General features: G+C 38.9%; 4 protein-coding genes across 6 annotated transcripts; 2 read left to right on the top strand and 2 right to left on the bottom strand.

Annotated features, from left to right (window-relative positions):
- Positions 1-8: 8 nt before the first annotated feature.
- On the top strand, positions 9-7,321 carry ddx51 (DEAD (Asp-Glu-Ala-Asp) box polypeptide 51). Its single transcript, XM_054618014.1, has 16 exons — positions 9-161; positions 1,161-1,507; positions 2,166-2,326; positions 2,423-2,573; positions 3,336-3,481; positions 3,565-3,636; positions 3,723-3,829; positions 4,070-4,178; positions 4,284-4,429; positions 4,901-5,093; positions 5,176-5,291; positions 5,392-5,508; positions 6,205-6,306; positions 6,430-6,493; positions 6,611-6,745; positions 6,944-7,321. The coding sequence occupies exons 1-16, from the start codon at positions 139-141 to the stop codon at positions 6,956-6,958; spliced, it is 2,004 nt and encodes a 667-aa protein (XP_054473989.1). The 5' UTR covers positions 9-138; the 3' UTR covers positions 6,959-7,321.
- A 310-nt stretch (positions 7,322-7,631) lies between these two features.
- Positions 7,632-9,279, bottom strand: smim8 (small integral membrane protein 8). The gene is made up of 2 exons (XM_054618016.1): positions 9,041-9,279; positions 7,632-7,906 (listed from the first exon to the last, which is right to left on the bottom strand). Exons 1-2 carry the CDS (start codon positions 9,167-9,169, stop codon positions 7,748-7,750), a joined length of 288 nt encoding a protein of 95 aa, XP_054473991.1. The 5' UTR covers positions 9,170-9,279; the 3' UTR covers positions 7,632-7,747.
- A 1,952-nt stretch (positions 9,280-11,231) lies between these two features.
- On the top strand, positions 11,232-17,197 carry rad51 (RAD51 recombinase). Its single transcript, XM_054618013.1, has 10 exons — positions 11,232-11,384; positions 11,492-11,679; positions 13,341-13,478; positions 13,597-13,714; positions 13,812-13,903; positions 14,070-14,164; positions 14,622-14,735; positions 15,118-15,247; positions 15,549-15,670; positions 16,369-17,197. The coding sequence occupies exons 2-10, from the start codon at positions 11,584-11,586 to the stop codon at positions 16,490-16,492; spliced, it is 1,029 nt and encodes a 342-aa protein (XP_054473988.1). The 5' UTR covers positions 11,232-11,384; positions 11,492-11,583; the 3' UTR covers positions 16,493-17,197.
- A 129-nt stretch (positions 17,198-17,326) lies between these two features.
- Positions 17,327-24,805, bottom strand: rmdn3 (regulator of microtubule dynamics 3). 3 transcript variants are annotated; one of them, XM_054618010.1, is made up of 13 exons: positions 24,725-24,805; positions 24,298-24,491; positions 22,742-22,931; positions 22,372-22,512; positions 21,280-21,655; positions 21,029-21,131; positions 20,460-20,520; positions 20,286-20,361; positions 19,894-19,971; positions 19,590-19,688; positions 19,115-19,168; positions 18,634-18,714; positions 17,327-18,485 (listed from the first exon to the last, which is right to left on the bottom strand). In XM_054618010.1, exons 2-13 carry the CDS (start codon positions 24,464-24,466, stop codon positions 18,429-18,431), a joined length of 1,485 nt encoding a protein of 494 aa, XP_054473985.1. In that variant the 5' UTR covers positions 24,467-24,491; positions 24,725-24,805; the 3' UTR covers positions 17,327-18,428. The 3 variants fall into 3 exon arrangements, with proteins under 3 accessions (XP_054473985.1, XP_054473987.1, XP_054473986.1); XM_054618012.1 differs by having other exon boundaries at positions 24,298-24,488; XM_054618011.1 differs by lacking the exon at positions 24,725-24,805 and having other exon boundaries at positions 24,298-24,713.
- Between the last annotated feature and the right edge of the window lie 1,088 nt (positions 24,806-25,893).

Raw genomic sequence — 25,893 nt, 5'->3', positions numbered from 1 at the left:
GTGGAAAACACATGAGAAGCTGGTGAATGTTGCAGCTCAGTAGAAGCTACAACGTTTACAGTAGTTTTAAAGCGAATTTATATTAAATATTAATTATTTACTAATGCGGGATACCTGAACAGTGTTCCATCTTTTGAAATGTCTCTGTTTATTGTAAACAGGTAACGTTATTTTTATTTATTTTTCTGTTCTAGTTTCCATAGTTGGCCCCTTTTTTTATATTTATGTCACATAAATACATGACCTTGGGGTTATAAAGATGTATGTAGCTTTTGAGTGCTTTAGGATAATAAGTTTAGATTTTTTTTTATTTTTTTTAGTTATTGTGGATTTTTATTTTTCTTATTTAAAATACTTGTTTTTTTTTTACTATGTACCTTGTTTGCACTATATCTATGCTGCTGTAATCCTGTAAATTTCCTCGCTGCAGGACTAATAAAGGATTATCTTATCTTATCTTATCTTATCTTATCTTATAAAGTTCTCTTTAATAGGAAAAAATTAGACTGAAACGCTATGTATGTTGTATAAGAAACCTTTCACATAGAGTATTCATAGGATGTGTCAGATATGATAGAATTGTCTAATACTAAACCTATTCCCTGCTTGAAAATATAAGCTTGTATCTGCTTAGGTATAATAAAAAAAGCATGTTAATAACAGACTATTACCTCTTACTTTTTATTCAAATACCCAAATTAAGTCTATTAATTAGATATTGTTTCATACTGACAATACGGTTCATGTGATTTACTTAAAGCTGTCTTTTCTCTTCGTCTCTCTTTTCCACGATCTTCTGGTTTCTTTTCTGCTCCTAAAATTTGCATTCAGGTTATCAGTCTGATTCTGAGCTCTGAATGTTATCGCTTTCATCACCGTGTCGTGCTCAAGTTATAAACAAACACAAAAACCCAGTTATGATTATGGTAGAGTTAGCATCAGATCACTAAAAGGTTCTATGCTGTATCTCAGTAATATGGGCATAATTCATAAATCCTAACATATTAAAAACATGTCCAGGAGGGAATTTTTGTTAACACATTTTTTGACAAAGATGTAGATAGAATCGTATAATTCCACAGTCTGCCGTGTTGTGTTTATGCTGTAGTAAGTGGACTAAAGAATCCTTAACATCTTACATTCTGTCATATCGTTCTCAGATATCTTGGAGAGGAGGAGAATGAGAGTCCCTCAAAGGAGTCTCGGTCTCAGGCGTTACTGGCTAAACTTCAGAAGAAGGCAAAAGAGAAGCAGAGACAGAGTTTGACAGAACAGAGTCAACACTCTCCGCCTAAAGAACGGACGGAACGGCAAGATGTGAAAAAGAAAAGAAAAGCTGAGAAGAGCATAAGTCAAGAGCCTCAACAGCACAAAAAGAGGAAATCAGAAGATGTGCCTTTGTCTGTTGGGGAGTCTGATCATGACGATGAGCCTGTCAAAGAGGTAAAGAAGAAGGAGACGGGTACAACTGAGAAACAAAAGAAGAAGAAGAAAAAGGATAAGTCAGGTGTGTAGATACTCACATGTTAACACCACACTGTGTAATATATTCATATCACATCATTTTATAATCGATTTTATGATATAATGACATTCCTTCACTGTTATATTGTGACTTTTAAAGAGCCTGACCGACACATTGGCATGGCTGATATTATCATTTCAGCTAAGTGCCTTTGTATATGTATATGTTCGTGCCTTGAGTGCCTTCCTATATGTTGGCTGATTAATAGCAATTAATTGTAATTTAGAATATAGTGTTTTGAGCGCAGGCTTGGCAACATCTCACTCTCGATGGTTCGATCGGTACCGCAAAAATGTGACTCTTGAGAGATGAGAAGGATGCCAAATGGCTCAAGTTTTAAGTTAAGTGCACTTAAAACACCAAAGTGGACCAAAGTGCTGTGCAGTGGTAAACCAAAAATACAATAAATAAAAAGGCTCACTCCATAGTTACGTCCATCATCATCTCCAGAAGAAAAATAATGTGTTTAATTATTTTAGATTCTACATTTACAAGCCCAACGTGGTATTTTATATCCTTATTTCTGAGCCCTGCACTGCAGGAGTTCAGTTACAGCCTGTTACAAAATGTGATGTTGCTTCTTTAATGCACAACAAAAATATGCCTCAGATGATTTAGTTTGTGTGTCTTTGGATTTCAGGCAGTTCTGTTAAAGTTCTGCCAGACGGACAGGAGGAGGCGGGAGGAGAAGAAAAGGCGACAGAGACAGAAGATGTGACACCAATAGAAACCACGGAGAAAACTTCTGCTCCAACCGGATTCACAGTTCTGGGAGGATTCGAGAACAAACCCGTTCAAAAGGTACAGTCACTTGTTTGGTGGCACAGCTCAAGGGGTCACCAACAGCATTAGTGTTCATCCTATGGAGGTTTATTGTGTGTGTTCTTCTCCCCACAGGTCTTCAGAGTCCTGCCTCAGTGGCTCGCTCAGCCCGATGTGATTAACAGAGACATTAAAAGCAACCTGGTCCCCGTCTCTGACCTCCCGGGACTTTCTGCTCTGCTCGTGAAAAAACTGCAAAATAATGGAATTCAGCACCTTTTTCCAGGTGATGACAGTTGGCTGTACTGACTTGTGTTTTCAGGAACAGGTTTCCAAAGTTCTAAGTGATCCAGAACAGACCTGTACTTTTTCACTCAATATTGATGTTTGTCCAAATATGTGTGATGTGTTCCATTAGTGTTATTTGCTTAATTAGTTTGTGATAATAAATCAGATATCCATCTCTGGATGAACTTGCATTCTCTCTACTGACCATCAGGGGGCGACTCCTCTGGTTGTATAGAAGTCTATGAGAAAATGACTCTACTTCTCTCTTGATTTATTCCCTCAGTAAACATTGTAAACATGAGTTTATGGTCTCAATCTCTAGTTTCAAGTCTTCTTCAATACAGCATGATGTTCATTTAGTAAATTAGGGTCCAATTAAAGAAAAATAGACCATAAAGAAGGGTATGCTTTAGGGTGGGGCTACACAGTGATTGACAGGTAGATACCACGGCGTTGTCTGGTCTGGGAGTTTTCTGTGTTTTTTGTCCTATACATTTAACCCTTTCTCAGTGTATGTTTACATTTTGTTCACCTTAAAATGTCTTATTTGTTCAATTGTGATTAGCTCCACCCTCTCATATCACTTCTGGTTGCAAAAAAACAAGATGGCGACTGCCAAAATGTCATACTCGAGGCTTCTAAATTGTAGTCCACAAACCAATGGGGGAAGTCACAGTGACTATGTCCAATTCCTAATTACAGTCTATGTGTAAACACCTGAGAAACAAAGTTGTGAAGAAAACTTTTCATATTTTCACAGTGCAAGCAGAGGTAATCCCGGCCATCTTGGAGAGCGCACAGCAGGGGCTGCTGATTGGACGAGGTGGCTACAAGCCCAGAGATATTTGTGTGTCCGCACCGACAGGAAGTGGCAAGACACTCGCGTTTGTCATACCTGTCATACAGGTGAGGAGCTCCCCTCAATCATCCTTTAAGGAAGAGATTCATACGTGATGTAAAGATCAAATAAAGACGTTCTCTTCCATCAGGTGCTGACGGAGCGGGTGGTGTGTGAAGTCCGGGCGTTGGCTGTGTTGCCGACCAAAGAGCTCGCCCAGCAGGTCAGAACCTTTCAAAACAAAGGTCTGGGTATAACATAATCCAATAATGTTTTGCTCTGTAGCTTGAACATATTCTTCCTGTGCAGGTTTGCAAAGTGTTCGCATCTTACGCTGAGGGAACCTCTCTGAAAGTGGTGATGCTGGCTGGTCAGAAGTCTTTTGCTGCAGAGCAGGCGTCACTCTCTGAACTCAGGTCAGTTGTTTCTGGTTGTATTTAAACTAAGAAGTATTTTTTTCACGATGCTTGTCTTTCTCTTTACTACCACCAGGGGGCAACAAAGAAAAGATTATAAATTCTTCACATACAAGCTTTAACTTTGCATTGGGAGAATGATTGAATAAATTGTCATAAATAAATATCAGATTGGGTCGTATTGTTCGTACAATACTAGAAATGTAGTTTATTTTATTAATGCTGTGATGTTTCTTCCAGAGGGGGCATGAGACGCAGTTTAGCCGACATCGTCGTCGCCACTCCGGGTCGACTGGTCGATCACATCAACAAGAACTCAGGCTTTAGTCTGGAACACCTCAGGTTCCTTGTGAGTTCTTAAAACCCGTACAACTCCAACCAATAGCAGAAATAATTGACACTGTTGTACTTTTTTCTTAAACTGGAGGCTTTCTTTCTCTCATCCATTTTCCAGATTATTGACGAGGCCGACAGGATGATTGACAGCATGCACCAGTCTTGGCTCAGTCAGGTGGTGAAGGCGGTGTACAGATCAGGAAGTGGTGCAGAAGCCATGTCCATCTTCAGGCGGACGGAGCCAGCCTACGTCACAGCAGCCAGGTGAGTCTGTGTTTTATACCTGAAGTCTCTTTTCAGTGGAGTATTAGAATACTACCATATATACCTAATGTTCAAAGTTAATTAGTTTATTAAAGGAAAAGTTCAACATTTTATTAAATAAATTGTCTTTCCGAGGGTGAGATAAGAGGATTGATATGAAATTCATGTCTCGTGTTCAGTGCAGAGCTGGACATCAGGAAGTGGTTAGCCTAGCTTAGCATTAAGACTGGAAGCAGGGGGAAACAGCTAGCCTGACTCGGTCCAAAATACTTCTAGCACGTAACTCCCCGTAAACACACATAATAACTTTTCTGTTCAACAAACATCAGTTTATTCAGCTATCGGTAGGTGATTTTTTTAACTTTAGACAGATGCAACTGTTTCATAACCAGTTAAAAGTTCCACACGGTGACTTTAGATACAAAATAAATACATAAATCATTTTTTTAAACCATTTGTTTCCCTTCTCAGTCTGTCTCCACCTCAGATGCCGCTGCAGAAGCTGCTGTTTTCTGCCACGCTGACACAAAACCCGGAGAAGCTCCAGCAGCTGGGCCTCCACCAGCCCAGACTCTTCAGCTCCATCCACAGTCACACCAGCACCACCACACCGTCAGACCCCACCCAGACACAGGGCGGCTTTGACTTCCCCCAAGGCCTGACGGTAAGAGACGACCTTTGACCTTCAGTAAGGAGGCTCTGTTCTGTCTGACAATGATGATTAAACACCTGTTTTATGTTTTTAGGAGTATTACGTTCCCTGTACGATGAGCAAAAAGCCCCTCCTCATCCTCCACTTCATCCTGCGCTTGAAGCTCAGCCCTGTCCTCTGTTTCACCAACTCCAGAGAGACCGCACACAGGTCGGCAACGGCAACACTGTTTCCTGTATTTATTATAACGGAGATGTGCTGCAGACTCTTTCAGCGAGGTCTTACTGTTTGTTTTTTTTGTCCTCCTCAGACTTTTTCTGCTGGTGCAGCTCTTTGGAGGAGTTCAGGCCGCTGAGTTCTCCTCCCGACTCTCCCCCGCTGAGAGGAAGAAGACGTTAAAGGAATTTGAACAAGGAAAGATCCAACTGTGAGTCTTATATGCAGACTAAGAATAAGTAACAACCTTAAAGTACAGAAAATCAGCTCCGGCACAGACAACATTTACGAAACGTCTTTTTTTTTGAGTGTCTGTGTTCCAGTACTGCCGACTTAATTTAAATTCCAAGTCAATTTATATACTGTTCATACTTTAGTCATCTATTATCCCATAGAACATAGTAAGAAAAAATAGCAATTTGGATTTAAAACAATTTATACACAAGTCGGCAAATTCCCAACATGGAATTTTGTTTCGTTTTACATTAGAAATATTTACAAACTGTAAAACTCTCTACTATTGTCTGTTTTTTGTGTGAAAGTGGTAATACATATATAACTTACTCTCTTAGAATTTATGTCCAGCAACAGTCAAAATGTACCATTGTCATATTTGTAAGATAGTTTGGTTTAAGTAGATGTCTAACAAATCATAGAGAAACCATAAAAATATAGCTTTTAGACATAGTCAAGAGCTGGACAGCAAACTATCTATATACAGGTAAGATTGTTACTATGTGCAGTGAATCCACAATGAAGGAGCAAAGTAGTCATAATGATCATAGACTAGTATTCTCTTAATGTATATTTCTTTCTTTATATATTTTTTTACTTAGCCAGTTGTGAATTCCTGCAGTGTCTGTGAGCGTTAATGAGCAATAATTTAAACTAAGGTTCCATCCTTCAGGTTGATCAGCACAGACGCAGCTGCCAGAGGCATCGACATCGACGGGGTCAAATGTGTTGTGAATTATGACGCCCCGCAGTACATCAGGACGTACATCCACAGGTGAGACACCGAGAGGTTTACAAAGGATGCTTTTGTTGCAAACTGGGATTATTTATTTATCCATATTGTCTATTGTAGCTCCATCATTTTGTTCTGGCTGAGACCTTTGTCCTTTTTTTACAGGATTGGAAGAACAGCAAGAGCAGGAAAAACAGGCCTGGCCTTCACCTTCCTGCTGGGAGTACAGGTGAAGCACTTCTACAAATAAACATGATCAAATATGGATGAGAGAGTATGAACAGAATAAACAGTATCTAAAGATAGTATAAAACAAAGTTGTTGTTGTTTCTTTCTTCCAATTTAGGAGAAGAACTTCATCCAAATGGTGGTGGAAGCAGGAACCCCCGGGATTCAGAAGCAGATCGTTAAACCAGAGACCCTGAAGGGAATGGAGGCCCGATATGAACAAACGCTGCAGGAGCTGTCCAACGTTATCAAGGTACAATCTCAAACACATTCATTTAATGTTGAAACTCCTTTAGTCATTTTTGTCAATGAATTTGTCAATTTCAACACTTAAAGTTACTGCAAGGGACTTTTAACTCACAACTAATCTCAACCAACTAGTCACTGTTTATCTTAAGCTTTGATATGAAAGACTGCCTGCAAAAACACGGCCTTTTGTTTGTCTCTACAGGATGAGAAAAGCTAAATAATGGAGCAACACTGATTGATTCTTCTCCGATCTGACGTCTGTGCTTCACAAAGACCACATTACATTTATTTTTTTCAGCTGTACCTGGAGTTTTTTATGTTGTTTAATAAAACATAAAATGTCTGTGTGTGGTGAACCTGGTGATTTGAGATCCACAGAGCCAGTTTTCAATGTCCATTGACTTTTAATTGAGGTTATGATTCATGTGGATAATGATGTTATTCATAAAATGTGAACCTTAATTTAGCTTTCCTTCTGTCTGTCTCTGAAATATAAGGTGTGTACAGTGGTGAGATTATAATAATTCATAGTGTGTTAGGGCCAAAACTACACCAATAAATACATCATGAATAATCATATTCATGAATTCAGAAACTATTTATCCATAAATTGTGCCAAAAAACAATTATTATGAATCATTGATGATACATCTAAAGTTAGTTGGAGCCTTGCTGGGAATTATGTGAGCTCCCAAATTAGGTCCGGAAATAATTATCCATTAATCTATTTAATATGTTTTCGATTAATCATTATCAATACCATTTATGAATTAAAATGCCCATCACAAGTTCCAACAAATCAGGGTAACATTGTCTTTAAACACATGTCTGTTTTTGTTTTGCATCCCATTGTGTTATTTTAAAGATTGGAGAAGTTTAATGGAAGCATTTAGAGAAAAGTTGACAGGTGTCCTTTTTTCATTCCGTTTTAATAAACTCTGTCTTTACAACATACACACTCACACTCAGTGCTATAGAACATTTAATAATAGAACATCCCATGCCATCAGTCCCATTTGGAAGTCTTCCTCCTCATGTATTTCTCTCCTTCGCTGTCGATTGCCTCGTACAGCTGCTGGTCGTTATCTTTCATAGCGTGCATATAGCCCAGGTAGCCCACACACAAGGTGATGGTCACCAGTCCAAACACCATCACTGGCATGTTCTGCAACAAAAAAAAACACAGAAGAAGACATTTACACTTTTGGAAGACATTTATCCTGCAGCCAGGTGAACTGTATCATTCTGTGTGAGTGGAATAATAAATACTATTCACCAAAAATCTGCTACTATTAAATATATTTCACAGTACGTGGTGTCACTCAGGCTGAAGATGCATTCTTACAGACTTTCTAATTAATAAATAGGCACTACGCATAATTTAAAGGTGTCTTAAGCAAATTAAAAAGGGTAATGACTTCTGAAACCTTTAAAAACAGGGTCAGGATAAAAGACTTGTCAGACGTGGACTAAATAAACAAGAGGAGCTCAGACACAGTTTCAATGTGTGTGACCTGTTTGTGATAAGAAGTTTGACAAAATACCCTCAATTAAAGTCAACCTCTAGCTTTTTGTGTGTTGTTGCTTATGAAGACTGTCAGATGTGGTTGAAAGCTCCAGAAAAAGCAAATAAGTGGTTCTTGAGTGGAAGACTATTGAGTCAAAATATATTTTTCAAGGTAAAGAATTAAGGAGAGGTTCAGCAGGTCCTTCCTTCCGGCTGCTGTCAGGCTGCACAACCAGCTCTGCTCCCAGTAGACCACATGACACTAAAAACCTGTGCAATACAAATACACTGTGCAATAATAGTTATAATAAATGTCTAATAAAGGATTATCTTACAATAGTTATTCTGTCTGTATATATAATATTTCAGTTATTGTGGATTCTTTACTGTTTTTATTGCTTATTTGCTATTTATAATACTTATTTTTGATCTTTTTTTTGTTTTTACTATGTCTCTTGTTTGCACTATACCCTATGCTGCTGTAATCCTGTAATAAAGGACTATCTTATCTTATTTTATCTTATCTTAACATTAACGCACAGACAATAGTCAATAGGGCAAAATCAAAGTATTTACCTTTCAAGATAAGAAAGATACCTCCACATGTATAAATTGTCTTGCTTTATTCTGAAAAGTCAAACCGGAACTAGATAATATTCCATTTTTTTTAACTTTGTTATTTTTTATAGATATTATATTATAGATAATTTAAAAGCTTAATTATTGAGTAAAGACAGAACATATGTAAAAAAAAAAAAAAAAATGTTTTTAATTAAATAAATAAATTCTCACGGGTTTGATGAACAGTTCCGGGTTGAAGGCTCTGAACAGCGTCGTGGTCTTTGCGCCTCTCAGCCCGGGGACCCTGAAGCCTCTCTCCCGGGGAGCCTCCTTCCCCGGACCGGCCTCTTTATCCGACATGTCTGGGCAAGAAACCTACGAACCACAGAGCTCTATGAACCCATTATAGACTTGTTTACGGGGGACGAAGCTGCCTGCTTACAGCGTGGCCATGTTTTCAAAGTCAAACATGAGACAGAAGAAGAAGAAGAAGAGAGTGATGACGTGAAATGTCACAGCGCCACCAGTGGTTGTGGGCGGAACTGCACCTCCCTTCATTCATTAGCTGCACCAGAGAATGTCTAATATGACGTAGACGGGCTCTGGCTGCACCCAAGTTTGACAATGTGCTTTTATCCAAAACACACTTTTATATGGTTTCCCAAGTAAACTGTGGCATTTTGCTTTTTAAGTATTCAACATGTTTTTATATATATTGATAAAAAAAACATGTTTATTTATTATTTATTGCGAAAAACACGGGTTTGATTTTATATATATACATTTATATATATATATATATATATATATATATCCCCGGATAATATATATAATGCAAGAAATATATATATATAATATATACATGTATATATGTATATATATACATTATATATTGAAATATACACATTATATATATATACATATATATATATATATATATATTATATATATATATACATTATATATTGAAATATACACATTATGCAACCAAGTTATATATATATACATAATGGTTTCCCAAGAAAACTGTGTATATATATATTTATATATATACACATTATATATATATATATATATACTATATATATATAATGTATATATATGTATATACATTATATATAATATATATATATATATAATGTATATATATATTGACTATATATATATGCATATATATAATGCATATATATATACAGTACCAGTCAAAAGTTTGGACCTTCTCATTCAACTACTTTGAATAATCTAAAATATAAAACATATTCTGGTTTGTTGAGCATTTGTTTGTTTACCACATAATTCCATATGTGTTCCTTCATAGTTTGGATGTCTTCAATATTAATCTACAATGTAGAAAAAAATAAAAATAAAGATAAACCATTGAATGTGAAGGTGTGTTCAAACTTTTGACTGGTACTGTATACTGGAAATATTTAACAGGAGCTTATTTGGGGAGAATCATTTTGCCATTATTTATTCAGAATGAAAAAGTTAAAAGGCTGCCTGATAAATGTCCCCCAAAAACCTTCACTGTAACATAAAACTTTGTTGTGTTTGGCAGAATAAACCAGTAATTTAGTTTTTGTTGACCGTCACCTGATAAACCAATGTAATAATTTAATAAACCAACACCAGTTGAAATGTTCCAAATTGAATGCAAAATGCAAGTTGTTGTTTTCTAAAATAAACATGTTTTTTTTTTATATATATATATATATATATATTTTTTTAATATATATATATATATATATATATATATATATATAAAAACATGTTTATTTATTATTTACTGTGAAAAACATATACATGTTATAAATACATTGAGAGCCATAAATGCGTTTTATTTGTTTTCTAAAATAAAACATATATATATAATAAAATACATTATATATATAAAAATGAAAATAATAAATAATAAAAAAAACATTTACATGTTATAAATACATTGAGAGCCATAAATGCATTTTATGTGTTTTCTAAAATAAAATATATATATAATATATACATTTTATATAAAAAACAGTAAATAATAAATAAACATGTTTTTTTTTGTATTTTTTATATATATATATATATATATATATATATATATAATGTATATAAAAAATATATATTTTAGAAAACACATAAAACTATATATATATAATATATATAAAAAAAATATAGAAAAACATAAAAAATATATATAATATAAAAAAAATAAAAAAAAAAAAAATATATATATATATATATATATATATATATATATATTGAGAGCCATAATGCCTGACCTATTAAATTGTTACAAAATAATCATCATTCATGCAATACATTTCTTTATAAATAAAACTTACATTTCTGTTTTTATTATTTTTTGGGGGCTTTTATTTGATGGTTCAGACTTCCCAGAATGACTACTTCCTGTTTGAACCTTTACTTTGAAGGAACAGCTCTTCTGAGTATTCTGATTGGTCCGATTCTCTACGTCTTCCCGTACGACGTCATCACGCACGTACGTGGCTGGTGACGTTGCGAGCGGGAGCTTTGGTTATCAAGCAGGCGAGTTCCAAGGCAGCAGGTAACCAGGCTCAACCTGCAGGTTAGTCACGTGTTTAATGGTGCTTTATGGTTATAAACTACAAATATGACTTATGCAATGTGTTGAGCATGTTATTGTGACGTAACACTGTCTTTCTCCCCTCTCAGTTGACACACACACACTCACACTCACACACACACACACACACACACACACACACACACACACACACACACACACACACACACACACACACACCATGGCTATGAGGAGTGAGGCCAGGGTGGAGGTGCAGGAGGAGGTGCAGGTGGAGGAGGAGGAGAGCTTCGGCCCACAGCCTCTGAGCAGACTGGAGGTATGCATCCTGCATTATCACCCTTCTTCTTCACATCATTACATGCATCTCATTATTCAGTTTATTTAGTATAGCCCTTAATATATTTAGTTTCATTTTACAGTTTGGACACACCTTCTCAACAAACCAGAATATGTTTTATATTTTAGATTCTAGTAGTTGAGTGAGAAGGTGTGTCCAAACTTTTGACTGGTACTGTATTTATAAATGTATGTCTTCTTTTGTATATATATATATATATATATATAAATGTATGTCTTCTTTTATACAGTACCAGTCAAAAGTTTGGACACACCTTCTCATTATGGTTTTTCTTTATACATTTTCATTTTTTTCTACATTGTAGATTAATATTGAGACATCCAAACTATGAAGGAACACATATGGAATTATGTGGTAAACAAACAAATGCTCAACAAACCAGAATATGTTTTATATTTTAGATTCTTCAAAGTAGTTGAATGAGAAGGTGTGTCCAAACTTTTGACTGGTACTGTATTTATAAGTCTTCTTTTGTATATATATATATATATATATAATATAAATGTATGTCTTCTTTTATATATATATAAATGTATGTCTTATTTTATACAGTACCAGTCAAAAGTTTGGACACACCTTCTCATTCAATGGTTCATTCTGAGTGAATAAATAACAAAATGATTCTCCCAAATAAGTTCCAATATTTCCTCCTGTCAAAAGTCTTTTTCTTATCTTTATTTTTTGACGGTCAACAAAAACTAAATTTTTTTTCTACATTGTAGATTAATAAATTGGAAAATGACATCCTGTTAAAACTATACCAGAAGGAATTCAATGGTTTTTCTTTACATATGGAAGACATCCAAAATTATGGTGGTAAACAAACAAATGCTCAACAAACCAGAATATGTTTTATATTTTAGATTCTTCAAAGTAGTTGAATGAGAAAGTGTCCAAACTTTTGACTGGTACTGTATGTGTTTTTACTGAGATAGTGACAACATTGTGCAATCATATTATTCTTATAATATTCTACACTTGACAGGGTATACAATAAGCATAAATACTTGTTCTTTGGCAAAAGTGTTATAGTTTTAATATCACATTCCATATTCAATTCAATTCAGTTTATTTTGTATAGCCCAGAATCACAAATTACAAATTTGCCTCAGAGGGCTTTACAATCTGTACACATGCGACATCCTCTGTCCTTCCCTCACATCGGCACAGGAAAAACTCCCCTAAAAACCCCTTTAACAGGGAGAAAAAAAATGACAACAAAAATGACTCAACAACAGTGTCTTTTTTTTCAGAAATCATGATCTGATTACTCAAGATAATCCACAGAACTTCGGTTCGTGTGGGAACTATTTAAGGCAGACATCTCTTTGGCCGACACCTCACAAACTTTGGCTCACAGTTAAACAATTCAGATTGATAAATATAACAGCAGTTAAGAGGGAAACGTATGTATAACAGCGAGATGAAGTCTGGAAAAGAAAATCTGTAATATGTCGTCATGGGGAGGTGGACTCTTCTGGCTTCACCTGACTTGAAAATAAACCGCTTTCCCTGTTTGAGGCCACTAGCAGGACTGTTCCTATAATGAATGTTTGCAGTCTTCTCTCTCCCGGGTGATTCATTCTGTACTTTCTCTTGTTCCATCTCTCCGCATGCAGCAATGTGGAGTCAGTGCCAGCGACATCAAGAAGCTGGGGGAATCAGGTTTCCACACCATCGAGGCGGTGGCCTACGCACCCAAGAAGGAGCTGCTCAACATCAAAGGCATCAGCGAGGCCAAGGCCGACAAAATACTAGTAAGAAACGTTCAGTGACCCAGAGGACTTTCCTGATGTAGCGTTTAAACCAGGCGGCAACCTCCAGGTCTGCTGAATGTTATTTTTTTAAGTCGTTTTATTTCTCCTTCCCTCTCAGGCTGAAGCGGCCAAACTTGTGCCCATGGGCTTCACCACAGCTACCGAGTTCCACCAGAGGAGAGCCGAGATCATCCAGATCTCTACAGGCTCCAAGGAGCTCGACAAACTCCTGCAGGGTCCGTACAGCCTTGTGAATGATCCAGATATTCACCCTGATGGTAAAAAACAATGACGTTTATTGTTTTATTATTGACTTATTTGTTTGTCCTGCAGGTGGGATCGAGACTGGCTCCATCACAGAGATGTTTGGGGAGTTTCGGACGGGGAAGACTCAGCTGTGCCACACACTCGCTGTCACCTGTCAGGTAGAGTCCAGAATGACTGCAGAGAGAGACGACCTCAGTGTTGTACCTGTTGATCGATTTCAGCTAGCATCGGTTGTACCGTTGATATACTAGTTCTGGTTAATGGTGAGTGCTGTAGATTCTAAATGACTTCACTCTGGATTGCGCTTGTCTTTCCTGTCCACAGCTGCCCATCGATCAGGGGGGTGGAGAAGGTAAAGCCATGTACATCGACACGGAGGGAACCTTCAGACCAGAGAGGCTCCTCGCTGTAGCTGAGAGGTGAGTCGGCACATTTTCTTCAGCTCTGAAGAAATATGAAGAGGACAATATGAACATTTAAAAGGTCAAGAAGTTGGGGTTGAAAGGCATATTCCGGACATACTGGGTCATGTATTTCCTGGGGACATCCTGGGACCTGTATATTTAAGGACATCCAGGGACATATATTTCTTTGTGACATGTATTTTTTAGCGGAACATCCTCGGACATCTATTTTTAGGGGACATCCCGGGACCTGTATTGTTTTTGGGACATCCTTGGAAATATATTTTCTAGAGGACATCTTTGACATGTATTTCTGTTGGGTCATCCTGGAACATGTATTTTTTAAGGACATCCCGGGACATCAGTCTTGTCCATCTTTCATATCTTGTCATCCTGCCTGTGTTGCATTTAGAAACATAAGATAGGAGGAACCGATGATGTTGAATGACTCGTGACCTCTCCGTGTTTTCAGGTACGGGCTGGTCGGCAGCGACGTTCTGGACAACGTGGCCTACGCCCGAGCCTTCAACACCGACCACCAGACCCAGCTGCTGTACCAAGCCTCCGCCATGATGGCCGAGTCCAGGTCAGTCAGCAGCAAGTGTTTTCTGATTTCACTGCTTCAAACCAAAACAAAAATGATTCAAAATAAAATCATTTGGGGAGAAGGGCCATTCACAGGATAGGTATCCAGGTTGTAGTGTGTATCCCTGCAGCTAACACACACACACACACACACACACACACACACACACACACAGTATATTACATATCATTCACCCATTCACACACTGATGACAGGCTACCATGCAAGGTGCCACCATCAGACTCTAACTAACATTCATGCAACATCCAGTCCACACCGATGGCAAGCCTTCAGGAGCAACACACTCGAACCACCGACCCTCTGATTGGACTCTCCACTACACGCCCCACACTCACACACTCTCTCCCTCCCTGTGTGTCAGGTATGCCCTGCTGATAGTGGACAGCGCCACAGCTCTGTACAGAACAGACTACTCCGGCAGAGGTGAGCTGTCAGCCAGACAGGGACACCTGGGACGCTTCCTCCGCATGCTGCTCCGGCTGGCGGACGAGGTAGGCAGCTGTTATGAGCTTACTCCCTCCTACTGTTTTAGGACAGAGCAATGACTCAAATGTGTGTGTGTGTGTGTGTGTGTGTGTGTGTGTGTGTGTGTGTGTGTGTGTGTGTGTGTCAGTTTACTTGTTGCGTGCTGCAGCAGGTTAAAATGACTGTGACCTGGAACGAGCTAGAGACTTTGGAAATATGACTTCACTCAGCCACATGATGGCTCTGAATGAAAAGAAGCTGAACTCCTCTAACCTCAAACAACACTCTTTTTTATTTTTTTTCTGCCTCTATCCTATGTCGCCACAGTTTGGCGTTGCCGTGGTGATATCCAACCAGGTGGTGGCGCAGGTGGACGGGGCGGCCATGTTTTCCGCGGATCCCAAGAAACCGATCGGAGGCAACATTATGGCTCACGCCTCCACCACACGGTGAGTGGTGCAGTGAGTGTCAGGGTATCCTTGAATGGAGCCTGAGGAGATGAGAGTGCAGCTTTATGACACCACGGTTTCAATGGACCTCATTCAAGAACCATTGAAACCATGGTGTCATAAAGCTGCAGCCGTGACCTCTTAGTGTACCCGCTCTCATCTTCTGAAGATGGCTGGAGGTCCTGCTCCATATGTCTTATACTGAAGTCCTGCTTCAAAGATCCACAAAGGAAAGCCAGCTGGAGAATTAAGAGAATTGATTAAGACAAAGAATGAGGACAAATAACGAGTGCTGTTAATGTCACAAAAAGGATTTAAATCAAATCCTTAACATTTGATTGGTCCGCTGAATGTGGGCGTGCTGAGAATGTATATCTCCACACACATCGTTTGTTGCTAAAAGATGAAGATTGATTGATGGATATCAGTGGTCCTTAGTAGCTTTCATAAGCACACGTGATATTTTGTTTTACAGGACGAAAAGGATTTTGATATAAAAAGTACAAAGAAGTAGATTATTTATAATTTATTTTGCATTTATATTGTTAAAAAGATGCACAATATGACCATTGATGTGATCTAAAAGAGGTAAAAGGGCATTTTTCATTTCATCTTGACTTTAAGATGTTCATATGAGGGTTTCTTCCATTGTTCTTAAGATGACACTACAATTAAAAGTGGTCTCGTTTTTTCCGCAGTCTGTATCTGAGGAAAGGCCGAGGAGAGACGAGGATCTGTAAAATCTACGACTCGCCGTGCCTTCCAGAGTCCGAAGCCATGTTTGCCATTAACGCCGATGGAGTGGGGGATGCCAAGGACTGAGCTGGTAGAAGAGACAGGAAGCAGAGCGGCGAATGTTTTACTGTCACACCTGCTGAACATCGGATTAAAGAGTTGTGTGCGTGTGCAGCCTTCACACTGAACCTCGGACTGCTGGGTAATCGAGAGACGGAAGGTTGTATGATTTAGGTTTGATGCTGATTGAGGCAGAGATGAGAAGGTCCAGACTGCAGATCTGGTCCTCTGGAGCTGCAACAGCAAGATGGAACGTTTCCTTTTTTCTTTCAAACTGAAGCACATTTCACTCAACAAAGGAGGAAAACAAGAGGTTTTCTATGACAAAGTATCCCATAATAACAAGATCTGTTATTCTATAATGAGATACTACTTCATAATTACAAGATTTCCATCTCGTAATTATGAGTTAGTGTCTCAATATTTACATAAAGTACTAAATATGAGATACTTAGTCATAATAAGAAATAAGGGCTTACATTTTTGATTTCTTTGTTGGATGCAATTTACCTCTTGAGTTTTGTCAGAGTGGTCAAAAAATATATAATTTTGTAAAAACTATTTTAAATAGTTTGAGATTTTTTTTCCGTCATCTTCGTCTTCATGGCGTTTCTGTTGAATTCTGTCCTTTTGTTTAAGTGTTTTCTGAGAACTGTTATTTTGTAATGTAATTTCACCTCTTTCTACTACTAGTTTGACTCTTTTGTGTTTGTCCTTCTGTGTGTATATATAAGGAGCATAGCTAAATTAAATTAGTTTTACCATTAAACTGTCTCATTCTCAGCATCGTCATTGTAGAGTCTGGTCGTTAAACACACTCTGATACAAGTTTACAAGACATGAATACAAAAAAAAGCTTTTTATTCAACGTTATCATGTGTCACTTAAGTGCATATTAACTTTTCATTGCAGGATCAGAACGGTTATTTCAAAGCAGCCACTGCAAAACTAACCTGAACAAGAATAAATAAGAAAAAAAACACAAAGTGATTTTAAATCAAACTAAAAACCTTCAGTGCAACTTTCATTTCAGAAAATAACAGGAATGTCAAAAGCACTCAAAGCTCAAAAGGCAGCAAATACACTCCAGAAAAAAAAAAGTACAAAAATATTAGGACACTTTTCAGTCACAACCAAACCAAAGAATGTGTTCCAGGGCAGTTTCTTTATATCACATGATCTATTAAGTGATGTAAAATGGAGATTAACAGAAAAAGAAATATAGATATATATATATTCAGATCAAAATACCACAGTGTTACTACATCTATATTTACCAAGTGTCATTTATCTCCACAAAATATGTCAGTCAAAGAGGATTTGGGATGGACCCAGCAGAACAATATTAGAATAAAGAGTGTTTAACACAAATAAATTTAAATCAATGAATGCAAAAGTGAATTATATTTATTTCTAAGTGATTCCCTCTTTCCCGTAAAGCTCTCAGAACATCCCTGATCAAACTGGACGCAGTCTCCAGATTACTTTCATCACATTTATCAGTCAAATTTGCTGTCAAAAATAAGTTGTATTTGTGCAGGTTTTGAGATATCTGTCTCTGAAATTGGTTTCCTGACAAATGTAACCATCTGCATGATAGGATGAATATCACTAAAAAGCAGTGACAAGATATGTTTATGTAATTTGGTGAACTGATCCTTTAAGTGTATCTGTCAAATTAAGAATATGGTGATAAAAAAACAAAACCTAGTATCCGTTAAAAAGGCAAACAAATAGAAAACATTAAAGATTCCATAAACATTACGATATATTACTTTTAGCGATTTTGACTCAATTATTAAAGAAAATAAATATACATCAATAAACTCCATAATTCACAGTGACAGTTTGACCAAGGTTTCAACCAACGAAGGGAAAGAAAATGAGATCTGATTGGATGACCGATTGGCGGCCTGACTAGCCAATCAGATCCATCTGCTGGTTCTCAGATTTTTTTTTTTCTTTAGATTTTTCTTTCAGTTAAGACTCTGAGCTGAGCCTCCAGATTAGACGTTTCATCCTTGGGAAAAAAAGAAAAAGGCAACAATGAAAAAATTGACATAATTGTGACAAAACATCTACACAAAGCTATGAACAGAAATATTAAAATAAATTGTTTGTGATTATCATGAAGCTGTTGCAGTCAGAGTTTAACTGGATTCTCTTACGTCTTTAGAGTTTGTGGGCGTCTTCAGAGCCAGTTCAACCCAGTTTGTGGCCTCAGAGATGTTTCCCAGCTCCTTGTGACACTAAAAGTCAAAACAACATGAATATAAACACTGTTGGAATGTAACAATTTTAAATCCTTTGGGTTTTTTTTTAGCTTGTATGTCAAAAGATGTGTTCATTAATGGATCAGAGTGTTATGAACCGTGTAAATGGGACATTCTGATCCTTCATAATGTAGAGAAATGTACCAATAGAGTTTTGGACTACAGCTCCCATCATGCTTTTAGACAAATGAGAAATTTTTCAGCCTATGTTTGAAAACGGTCACAAATTTAAATCATGGAAAATTACTGAAACTTTTCCGACATAAATCACAAATATTTAAGTCGTGTGCTGCGTCCGAAATCGCACACCATGCACTCCATACTTGGACATTCCTGAACATTTACTAAAAAGACTGTGGGATCAGCGATGGTTTACCTTTGCGATGTAAAGTCTCACTGTCTTGGAGAAAGCTGGACTGAGTTCTTCTGCCTGGAAAAAACAGCACACAAGACAAATATTATAAATATGAAACATTGGCTTCTAATTTCACAAAATGTATTAAAAATGAAAAGCCCAAGATAAACAAAACCAAGTTTGCACCTCCTCATTTTTCTCAAAGCATTGTGGGTAAGAGGCTCCAAGGTTATTGAGTGTTTTAAAGGTGCAGTTTGTAGGCTTTGGCGACATCTAGAGGTGAGGTCGCAGATTGCAACCGACTGAAACTTCTAACTGTCCATCAACAAAGCAGGACGGCTCACACTCTCTACGGAGGCTCGTGCTACGGGGCCACGAGTGAGTATAAACAAAGCTTAAAACTGTGACTAAATCTGGGCTTCGGTTCTAAAAGGGTTCTATAGGACGGACTATAAATGCAGCAGAAATCTCTCGTCGTCTACAAGAACTCTGGTACCTTGAGGAAGTTCTCCAGAGCGTCATGCAGTGTGGAGGAGGGGGGGCTCTGGTAGAGGGCAGCCGCCGCCTTCTTCTCCAACCAGTCCAGATTTGCTACCTGCAGAAACACACACACGGCATCACGAAACACCTTAAAACTCCCACAGTCACGTCTTGAATAAAGTATATGTGGCCATTTTGAATGTGAATAAACACAAGGCCTTCATATGTGGTTGTCTGAAGTTTACAATGTTGATATTTGGATGTTTGGGTGACGATAAAACAAGTTAACAATAACAGTAAAATGGAGTCCCTTCTCTCACCTCGTAGCACCACCTGCCGAGCAGGTAGAAACACATGGGGTCGTCGTCTCTGAGGGCGATCGCTCGGTCCAGATGCTCCTGATGGAGGAAAAACAACGTATATAAAAAAGGTACAAATCTTTGAAAGAATAAAAAACACCCAAACTGTAAAAGCAACAACAATAATTGCAGACTCAACATCATCTCTCCTCTGAATAAAAAAATAATAATTGCAAGACCTAACGCCTGAAGCCATGTTTGTTCCAGCCTCCATCAAGCTGCTGAACTCTGATAACTCTTACAATAAATACACAAGCACTTAGCTTTTCTAGGACAAATTTCCCCCAGGGACAGTAAGTAAGCAAGTCAAGTCTGCCTGTCTGTCTGTCAAACAAATCATTAGCCTGTGTTACCTTTAATATGTTGCTGCTCTTCAGTTTGCTGTGCATGCTCTCATGCTTGGAGGTCATTCCTGTCAGCACAGCAAACCTGGAGCCAGAGACGTACAAAGAAGAATTATGACGTTGAAATACAAATAGTTGGCAACAACAATCAGTACGTGGTTTAAATCCAGAATGTTATCTTACCATTTGTGACACTCTGCGTTCAGGCCGTTCTTCTTCAGGGCCAACTCTGCCTCATCCCGACCTGCAACACCAGCTCACAGCTCAGTAACAACAACTACAGTAGTCCTATTTTACTGTCTATTTGCACACGTTGACCACCATAAGCTAAGGCAGTAGCTCTGTAAGTCAGTCTAGTTCTGTTTTTACCGGGAATATTCCAAACTCCCAGGTTCCTTGGACACCTCGAGGTACTTAACAGTGTTTTTTCCCCCACAAACTGAGTTGATTTTGGGGTTTGAAAGGTGGAGGATCTTCAGACTGAAATACTTTTAAAGTGACGTGAAAACTACGTCATACACTGTTATGATATGCAGCCTTATGTCTTAACTTAAGTATCCATGACAACAAAGTGAAACCATCATAGAAAGAAGCAAATGTTTCCTGACACTGGTGGGAATAAATACAAAAATATTTGTTTTTTGGTAATTTACAAAGAAAGATTTTTTGACTGGTTCATTCTACCTTTGATTTTCTTAAATTTAATTCTCATATCTCCTCATATCGGGGGGTTGTGTTTGCATGTCCATCACCTTGTTGTGCGTAGGTCTTCTTCTCTTGTTTGTCCTCGGTGCACTCATACATATCACTGTAAGCCCGGGCCAGTCGCCATAGGAACTCCCTGCTGTCTCCATACTGCCGACACAGAATCAGTAAAAACATCAGTCAGTGTCATCGCAAATGAGCAACTGTTTGGGGTCTTAACTGGGTCAACAAAATCTGATTCTACTCTTTATTCTATATGATAAGGATTATTATTATGAACGGTTTCAGTGTCCCTTACCGCTGCTCTGTTGTCCAGCAGCAGGCGGAACCCCTCTGCCTTTAGCTTGGCGTCTCCGGTGTGGAGGATGTCGCTCTGAGCCAGCAGGAGAGCCAGCTCCCCGCTGGGAACCTCAGTCACCAGCTGCTGCAGCCTCCCGTCGTCTTCCTCCTCATCCTCCTCCTCCTCGTCCTCCTCCAGCAGCAGCAGGCCTCTCTCCTCCGCCTCATCTTCCTGGGAGTCTTCCTGGCGGATGGTGAGGACGGTGGCACAGCTCTTGTCCTCGTCTTCCTCAGACTCCTGTTCGGGCTCCGCCTCGCCCTCCTCGCCCTCCTCGCCCTCCTCTTTGTCCGTGTCGCGATCGGTGTAGTCGGACTCCGCGTAGGCCGTCGAGTACCTAAAACATCCATATGTTTATTTGCCGATTTATTTATTCGTTGATTTCAACTGATATTTTTTATCCCTGCCAGGAAGATCATGCGTCCGTCGCGTGTGTGCGTCAGGGAGTGAGTGCGTGTGTCTGTCCGTGGCTAATCTCCAATTCTGCTGCAGCAAACTGCATAATATTTTGACTGCCCAATTAGGGCTGCATGCTCAAGGAACCTCTCATGGTTGCGATGATTCACACTTTCTCAAAACGCCTTTAATTGACATAAAGTGCCTCACTCACTAATCCTACAGGTCGTTCGCCCTGAACAGTAGGTACCTCTAGTGATAACAGAGCGAAATGCACTAGCTTGTTTTGTACGGTGTGTTTCGCTAAACGCTCACAGCATTTCAAAATTAGTTTTTTTTTTAACTTTTACTCTGGATAATCCACCGAACACAGTGTTGGGCATTATTACTATGGTTTATTCCTTGGTTGAAGCTAAGTGGTCTTTATGAAACTCTTAACAGTGTTAAGCCACAAGCTTGGGTCTGACTTTGAGTCTGAGGGTCAGAATCTAAACCTGAAATACAGATACTACTGGCATCAGTCAGTAAGTCACTTAGTATTAGCCACACTTGGCACTATTCAATTAACGGTCTGTAATGGTTTTAGAGATTAACAGGAATTAGCTAATGAAGCTTGTTAAGAAGCCCTTTAAAAACAACTCCAACCCCATGACATACCCTCCTTCGCTGGTCTCATAGGTGCTGGTCATGCCCTGGCTGGCAGTGAAGTAGATGGAGCTGGAGCCGGTGGAGTCAGTGCGCTCCCTATGGGTGACATGGCGCCGCCGACGTACCCGCTGACTGTCCTCCACTCCCTTTCTGTATGTGGGGGAGGAGGAACATACGTTCATATCAGTCGAGCAACACCAACCATCCGGCATCCTGTTATAGCCGCTATGTGTAAGTTCAGACGTAGGTTTGTTTGAACCAGGCGAGTATTTCTAGTTGTGTACATTTGCCTTCTGTCAGCGCTAACAATGGTGTGTTTTGTATTCCCCAATTTGAGACATCTGATCTATTGGGTATCACACAGATGCTGAACACTCACTTGACGTCCTGGATTATCTGCACGGCGATGTCCTGCAGGCCGCCCCTCAGCTCGGCCACCTCTGAGCGCAGCGAGGACACGCAGTTCAGCACCTGGTCCAGCTGGTTCCTTAGCTCCAGCTGCTGCTCCGGGGACAGGCCCTGCACCACCGCCTCCACCGCTGCCAGGGCCTGCTGCTGGGCCTCCACCTCTGGAGGAGGAGACGATGAAACAGAAAATGTTAGATGTGGAGTTTGGACTTTAGAGTATTTAGTCCACCGATCCCTTACCCTTCTCCAATCCTACAACATGAACATCCATCTTTCTTTTCTCCTGCGCTTATTAAGTTTTTGTGGCAGCAGGCTGAGACTTCTTTCTCCCTAACGAGCCACTTCTGACCAGGTAGGATATATAATCCAGTGTAACCTGAGGCTGCTCCTGGTTTCCTTCCAGTTCAATGCACCTGAACCACCTCAACTCTCTACTTTCAACGCTCCTGCTTCTCACCAAATCTTCCATCTCCTCATCGGTTGCCTCACAGAATTTCCACTAACCAGTTTGACTTATGTGACCCCTTCTGAGAGCAATTGCCCCACTCCCTAGTCCACCACCATAAGAGCAATTCAAGCATCCTAAGGGTGCGGCAACTTTGCACGTTGACCCTCATGCTCATATATCTGCTGTGGGGCAGCATCGCCGGAAATGCATGGCTGGCTTGCATACTGCAAAATGCAACCACATGCATTAGAACATCCTGGTAGTTTTGGCATACTGCATTTGACATACTATGTCATTTCCTGGCATACTAAACAGTAGGTGTAAGGTCATGTTTGTGGCAGGCAAAGCCACGCTGACATCAGGCTCCTTTCTCTCTTTTTAAAGGACATTAAATGAATGTTTTCTGTGTTAAAAACTACATAGACAAGGCATCATTTCAAATGTCTGTATATATATATATCACCTCTTCAAGAAGTACTACCCTGAGCCTTCCACTTAGCACTTATTGTATTCGTATTAGTTTGTCTCTGCACTATACTTTTGCTCTGGTTTATGCTTTTAGATGCTTGTTTAAGAAAGGAGATGCACTTATGACTTCTGTTGACTAGTAGTTATCTTGAATACACTTATTGTAAGTTGCTTTGGATAAAAGCGTCTAATAAATGACTGTAATGTAATGACATGTAAATGCATACTAAACAGTAAGTGTAAGCATACTAAACAGTAAGTGTAAGGTCATGTTTGTGGCAGGTAATGGCATGCTGACATCAGGCTCCTTGATGACATTAAATTAATGTATTCTGTGTTAACAACTACGTAGATGATGCATCATTTTAAATGCTTGTATAGTCAGGCTATTTGTCATTTACTGGCCAGTCAACCCTGACATCATGCTTATAAAAATGCCAATTAGAAAGCCTCAAAACAAATGCAATGTATATCAGCTGTGTTTGGCACTAGCTGCAATGCATTATGGGGGCAAAACAACCATGCATTACTGGAGTTTCATCCTCCTAACTGAGGCTTTTCTATGCATTCTGCAGCATCTCTGCAGCAGCTGAGCGGGGGCCTCCACCCACCCGGAGCATCCACCGTCTCCGCCCGCAGCGGCATCTCCTCCTGCGGCCGGGCCTCCAGCAGCAGTGCCCGGGCTCTCCTCCGGCTGATCTCCCGGTAGATTATGAGGGCGATCAAGCCGCAGCCGGCCGTGACTCCCACCGCGACCCCGATCAACCGCGGCGCGCTCATGTCTCCGCCCTCCGCAGATGTCCTCCTCAAAGAAAACAAGCGTTACAGTCCGGTTAGCATACTTAGCCACATACGTCACGTTAGCTCAACCCCGTTAGTGGCGTCCACTGGCTAATAACAGTGACGTAATGTAATTAGCTTGATGTGTGACGTCAGTGGGTTTATATTAAAAAAAAAAAAGACACATTTTATAGTTCAATTATTTATCAAAAAGGAAAAAAACACGGGTCAGTTTACAACACGTGAAGGTTAGCTTACGGCTAGCTGCAGGGGGATGCTATGGAACGCTACTACGTCACGTCGCGTCAGCGCCGGCGGCAAGAGATAACTACCGGTTGCACCTTTCAAAATAAAAGTAGCTGACAAAGAGAGGGGCTTGTCAACGAGGAGAGATAACTTCTGGTTTCCGCCTTTCAAAATAAAAGGTGTCGGGAAGAGGGGTGGAGAAAGTCTGCATTAAATAAATAAAAAATACAATTAAAAGTCTAAATTAAGAGGTGGTATGTCCAAACATCAAACCAAGTGGTAGGCTTAATAGTTTAATATTTAGATTAGATAAGAGATAAAAAAATATTCCAGTAGAAAACAAAACAAGTAGAATTAATAATGAAACAATAAAATAATAATAATAAATAAGTAAGCTGTAAAAAACAACAAAGCTCAAAATACTATATAATCAGATAGGCCTCCTAAATCAAACCTTTTTTTCACTTAGACAAAAAATGACTTTCTTAGTCAAAGGTAGTTATTATTAAATATTAAGTCTGAATTTTTTAAATAGTATGCCAAAGTTTAAATGCATTTTTACTTACCCTAAATGTGAATAAGTAAAACTCCAGCAACATATGTAGTATGCAGAAAATCTTTATTGATAGATCAATGTGATTTTACCATCTATCATCTATGTCTGTGAGGTTTATTGTGACTATTGTGACTTAATGTAAGTAACCAACTGGGGAAGTTTTCATGGTGATATCCATTAGTAAAATCTTTTCTAAATAAAAGGGTTATTTAGTTTAGTCAGCATGAATAAGTTAATCTGATGGGAGTCTCCACATAGTTGTGACCGTGTGTCAATTTGGAATGCAGATCAAGCAAAATAAGCCACAGCTATCAAAAAAATCTGTAAATTCACCAATATATCTATTTAATGAAGTTATCAATTGGGTTCTTTTATACTGCATAACAAAATCAAATTGAGAGATTTTTGTGAAATGTATTTAGCACATTCATGTTAACCTAATTGGAATCCAAACTAACAAATAAACAAATTATAATCAAATATATATTCATATTAGGAGATAGTGTTCCTTCCTTTTTTGAGAATGATGAACCATGTTAAACATTCTGGAAGACTGCATTCCCCATAATGCCTGGGAGTGGATGGGAGCCTCTGCTAAGCCATGTTTTTTCTGTGAACCTGACCC

The sequence above is a fragment of the Anoplopoma fimbria genome, chromosome 18, assembly GCF_027596085.1.
Source record: "Anoplopoma fimbria isolate UVic2021 breed Golden Eagle Sablefish chromosome 18, Afim_UVic_2022, whole genome shotgun sequence".
In the NCBI taxonomy this organism is placed as follows: Eukaryota; Metazoa; Chordata; class Actinopteri; order Perciformes; family Anoplopomatidae; genus Anoplopoma; species Anoplopoma fimbria.
Note: the sequence above shows the minus strand (reverse complement) of the source record. Positions and strands in the feature narration are given on the sequence as shown.

Excerpts from the sequence above, each read along its gene's own strand:
- ddx51 (XM_054618014.1), top strand. The coding sequence starts at position 139 with ATGTCTCTGTTTATTGTAAACAG. Across the intron at positions 1,508-2,165 it reads GAAGAAAAAGGATAAGTCAG|GCAGTTCTGTTAAAGTTCTG; the intron begins GTGTGTAGATAC and ends TTTGGATTTCAG. Across the intron at positions 3,637-3,722 it reads CCAAAGAGCTCGCCCAGCAG|GTTTGCAAAGTGTTCGCATC; the intron begins GTCAGAACCTTT and ends CTTCCTGTGCAG.
- smim8 (XM_054618016.1), bottom strand. The coding sequence starts at position 9,169 with ATGTCGGATAAAGAGGCCGGTCCGGGGAAGGAGGCTCCCCGGGAGAGA. Across the intron at positions 7,907-9,040 it reads CGGAACTGTTCATCAAACCC|AACATGCCAGTGATGGTGTT; the intron begins GTGAGAATTTAT and ends TTTTTGTTGCAG.
- rad51 (XM_054618013.1), top strand. The coding sequence starts at position 11,584 with ATGGCTATGAGGAGTGAGGCCAGGGTGGAGGTGCAGGAGGAGGTGCAG. Across the intron at positions 13,479-13,596 it reads CCAAGGCCGACAAAATACTA|GCTGAAGCGGCCAAACTTGT; the intron begins GTAAGAAACGTT and ends CTTCCCTCTCAG. Across the intron at positions 13,715-13,811 it reads GCTCGACAAACTCCTGCAGG|GTGGGATCGAGACTGGCTCC; the intron begins GTCCGTACAGCC and ends TTTGTCCTGCAG.
- rmdn3 (XM_054618010.1), bottom strand. The coding sequence starts at position 24,466 with ATGAGCGCGCCGCGGTTGATCGGGGTCGCGGTGGGAGTCACGGCCGGC. Across the intron at positions 22,932-24,297 it reads GGAGACGGTGGATGCTCCGG|AGGTGGAGGCCCAGCAGCAG; the intron begins GTGGGTGGAGGC and ends CTCCTCCTCCAG. Across the intron at positions 19,169-19,589 it reads CTCTGGAGAACTTCCTCAAG|GCAGAAGAACTCAGTCCAGC; the intron begins GTACCAGAGTTC and ends TGTTTTTTCCAG.